The sequence below is a fragment of the Erinaceus europaeus genome, chromosome 13, assembly GCF_950295315.1.
Source record: "Erinaceus europaeus chromosome 13, mEriEur2.1, whole genome shotgun sequence".
NCBI classification, from domain to species: domain Eukaryota; kingdom Metazoa; phylum Chordata; class Mammalia; order Eulipotyphla; family Erinaceidae; genus Erinaceus; species Erinaceus europaeus.
Window position 1 is genome coordinate 3556272 of NC_080174.1, and position 3451 is coordinate 3559722.

General features: G+C 68.0%; 1 protein-coding gene across 3 annotated transcripts in view; it reads right to left on the minus strand.

Annotated features, from left to right (window-relative positions):
* TBXT (T-box transcription factor T) overlaps positions 1-3216 on the minus strand; it is an 11300-nt gene extending 8084 nt beyond the window's left edge. For all 3 annotated transcript variants that reach the window (XM_060205058.1, XM_060205057.1, XM_060205056.1), the window contains exons 1-3: positions 3011-3216; positions 1935-2199; positions 1406-1540 (exon numbers count right to left, since the gene is read on the minus strand). In XM_060205058.1, the coding sequence (XP_060061041.1) occupies positions 1406-1540; positions 1935-2199; positions 3011-3216 (606 nt within the window). The remainder of the gene's footprint in view (positions 1-1405; positions 1541-1934; positions 2200-3010) is intronic.
* Between the last annotated feature and the right edge of the window lie 235 nt (positions 3217-3451).

The window sequence follows — 3451 nt, forward strand, 5'->3', positions numbered from 1 at the left end:
CAAGACAGGTCATCTGGGAGTCTGTCCGCATGGTCCTGCGAGAGACCCAGGTTTGAGTCCAGTCCCACTGCACTGGGGAAAGCTTTGGGCTGGGTTGTGAGCCTGTGTTTCTGTCTGTCTGTCTGAAAAAGTCAAGCTGGAGCAGTGAAGATCCAGAGAGGACAAAAAAGAAAAGCAGTTCTCAGGTGGCCCTGTCTAGTGCTCACTACCCTGTCAGGCAGCAGCAGGCCTCTCCAGTTTCAGATGACGCCCCTGTGCGATTGGGGGGACACATGTCCCCACCCCCACCCCAACTTTACACTTCTGGAGAAGTGTTTGAAAAGGCAGGACGCAAAGTTAAAGGACACCAAGCACAGGGTGGCTGTGTTCCCTGGAAATCCTACCACAAAAAACATTCCCCCCAACCCTCACCTCCCTGGCCACCCAGCTCTCCCTGGCCCCAGCTCCCCAGACCCCAGCTCCCCTGGCCCCAGCTCCCCTGACCCCAGCTCCCCAGACCCCAGCTCCCCTGACCCCAGCTCCCCAGACCCCAGCTCCCCTGGCCCCAGCTTCCCAGACCCCAGCACCCCAGACCCCAGCTCCCCGGACCCCAGCTCCCCTGGCTCCAGATCCCCAGCTCCCCAGACCCCAGCTCCCCAGACCCCAGCTCCCCTGGCTCTAGCTCCCATGGCTCCAGATCCCCAGCACCCCAGACCCCAGCTGCCCAGACCCCAGCTCCCCTGGCCCCCAGCTGCCCAGACCCCAGCTCCCCTGGCCCCAGCTCCCCTGACCCCAGCTCCCCTGACCCCAGCTCCCCAGACCCCAGCTCCCCTGACCCCAGCTCCCCTGACCCCAGCTCCCCTGACCCCAGCTCCCCAGACCCCAGCTCCCCTGACCCCAGCTCCCCAGACCCCAGCTCCCCTGACCCCAGCTCCCCTGACCCCAGCTCCCCTGACCCCAGCTCCCCAGACCCCAGCTCCCCTGACCCCAGCTCCCCTGACCCCAGCTCCCCAGACCCCAGCTCCCCTGACCCCAGCTCCCCTGACCCCAGCTCCCCAGACCCCAGCTCCCCTGGCCCCAGCTCCCCTGGCCCCCAGCTGCCCAGACCCCAGCTCCCCTGGCCCCCAGCTGCCCAGACCCCAGCTCCCCTGGCTCCAGCTCCCATGGCTCCAGATCCCCAGCACCCCAGACCCCAGCACCCCAGACCCCAGCTCCCCAGACCCCAGCTCCCCTGGCTCCAGATCCCCAGCTCCCCAGACCCCAGCTCCCCAGACCCCAGCTCCCCTGGCCCCCAGCTGCCCAGACCCCAGCTCCCCTGGCTCCAGCTCCCATGGCTCCAGATCCCCAGCACCCCAGACCCCAGCACCCCAGACCCCAGATCCCCAGACCCCAGCTCCCCTGGCCCCCAGCTTCCCAGGCCCCTCACCTCCTCGTTCTGATAGGCCGTGACAGCAATGAACTGGGTCTCTGGGAAGCAGTGACTGGTGATCATTCGCTGGGGGCCTCCAACTCTCACTATGTGGATCCTGGGCTCATACTTGTGCAAGGAGTTGAGCATGATCTGGGGGGCAGCAAGGACACAGGGTTGATGGGGTCCCCAGTCAGCACCCCATCACCTCCCCACCCCTGCAGAGAACCAGTCAGCACCCCATCACCTCCCCACCCCTGCAGAGAACCAGTTTCTCAGGGAAAGGCTTTGGGGGGAGGGGCAGGGCTTGCTGGTAGGAGGAACTGGGGGTACTGGCCCCACAGGCAATGAAGGGGGGGTAGAGACACCTCGGTATCAGGGACCCCCAGAGACTCTCCCTCAGGGAGGCTGTTGGAAGGAGGGGTGACCAGCTGGACGCAGAGCTCTGCCCACCCCCACCCCAGGAAGGCCCCGGTTGTTGGGACCCCCAGACCTGGGAGTGTGAGGGAGGGAAGAGGGCCGGGCCTCTGTCCTGGGGGTCACCCACCTGACCTCCCCCGCTCAGTTTGTTGGTCAGCTTGACCTTGCTGAAGGACACGGGCGCCTTCATCCAGTGTGCCCCGAAGTTGGGCGAGTCGGGGTGGATGTACACGCAGCTGGGCGCCTGGGGCTCGGGCTTGCCCCCGGGAACCCACTCTCCGTTGACGTACTTCCAGCGATGGCTGTCGGCCGCCACGAAGTCCAGCAGGAAGGAATACATGGCGTTGGGGTCCAGGCCGGACACACTGACCTTCAGCACCGGGAACATCCTCCTGGGGGTTCACCCAGGCAGGGGACGTCATGGGGGGGAGGCAGTGGGGATCCCCAGCCTTGAACCCGGCCCAGGCGCTCAAGTCAAAGCAGAACACCCCGGGGTCTCGGGTGCAAACCAGAGCAGGGACCATCCCACACCCCCAGACCCCCACCCTGTCCAGGGTCTGAGTCCCAGGCCCCCAGGTCAGAGTTCCACCCGCAGCAAGGACAGCCCCCACCCCCAGGGTCCCAGGATCCTGGAGTCAGGCCCGGAGCAGGGACGCCTCTGAGGTCCCTGGGTCCAAGCCAAGAGTAGGAATGTCCCCGGGGTTCTGCACAAGGGACGCCCTCCAGGGATCTCGGTCTGAACCAGGGAACACCCCACCCCAGTGGGTCCAGGTCTGAGCCTCAGCAGGGTCATCCCAGGGGACTCGGGTCTGAATCCAAACCACTGCAGAATCCCCTCCCCCCGCGTGGGTCCCAGTCCGAGCCCCTGCCGGGCCGCCCTTGGGGGTCCCTCGGGGGCCCTGGGTCCGAGCCCCAGCCGGGCCGCCCTGAAGGTCCCAGATCCGAACCCCAACCAGGCCACCCTTGAGGTCCAGGGTCGGAACCACAGCCGAGTCACCCTCGGGGGTCCCTGGGGGGGTCCCTCGGGGGTCCCGGGTCCGAAGCCCAGCCAGGTTGCCCTCGGGGGTCCCTGGGGGTTCCGGGTCCGAGCCCCAACCAGGAGCCCTCGGGGGTCCCGAGTCCGAACCCCAGCCAGGCCGCCCTCGAGGTCCAGGGTCGGAACCACAGCCGAGTCGCCCTCGGGTGTCCCGGGCCCGAGCCCACCTGCCGCTCTTGGTGACGATCATCTCGTTGGTGAGCTCCTTGAAGCGCAGCCACAGCTCGCCCTCCTCCAGCCCCACGCGCAGCTGGCGCTCCGTGGGGTCGCCCTTGTCGCTGCCCGCCTGCAGCTCGCTGTCCACGGCGCTCAGCAGATGGTCCACGGGGTGCTGCAGGCCTCTGCCCGCGCCCTCTGCGCCCGGGCCGCTCATCCCCGCGGCTCCCGGGCTCGCTCCCTGGACGGCGGGTCCCAGAAGACGCAGCCGCTCCCTCGGACCCGCGACCGCTGAGGTGTCGGCGGAGAGCGCGCCCCTCCCCATAAATAGAGCGGCGGGGGCGCGGGGGGCGCCCCATTGGGCCGCGCGCCCTTTGAAGTGGCCGGGCCGCTGCCCATTGGCGACGCGCGGCCATATCACTGCGGCGGGGACCCGAGCCCCGAAGCTTCCT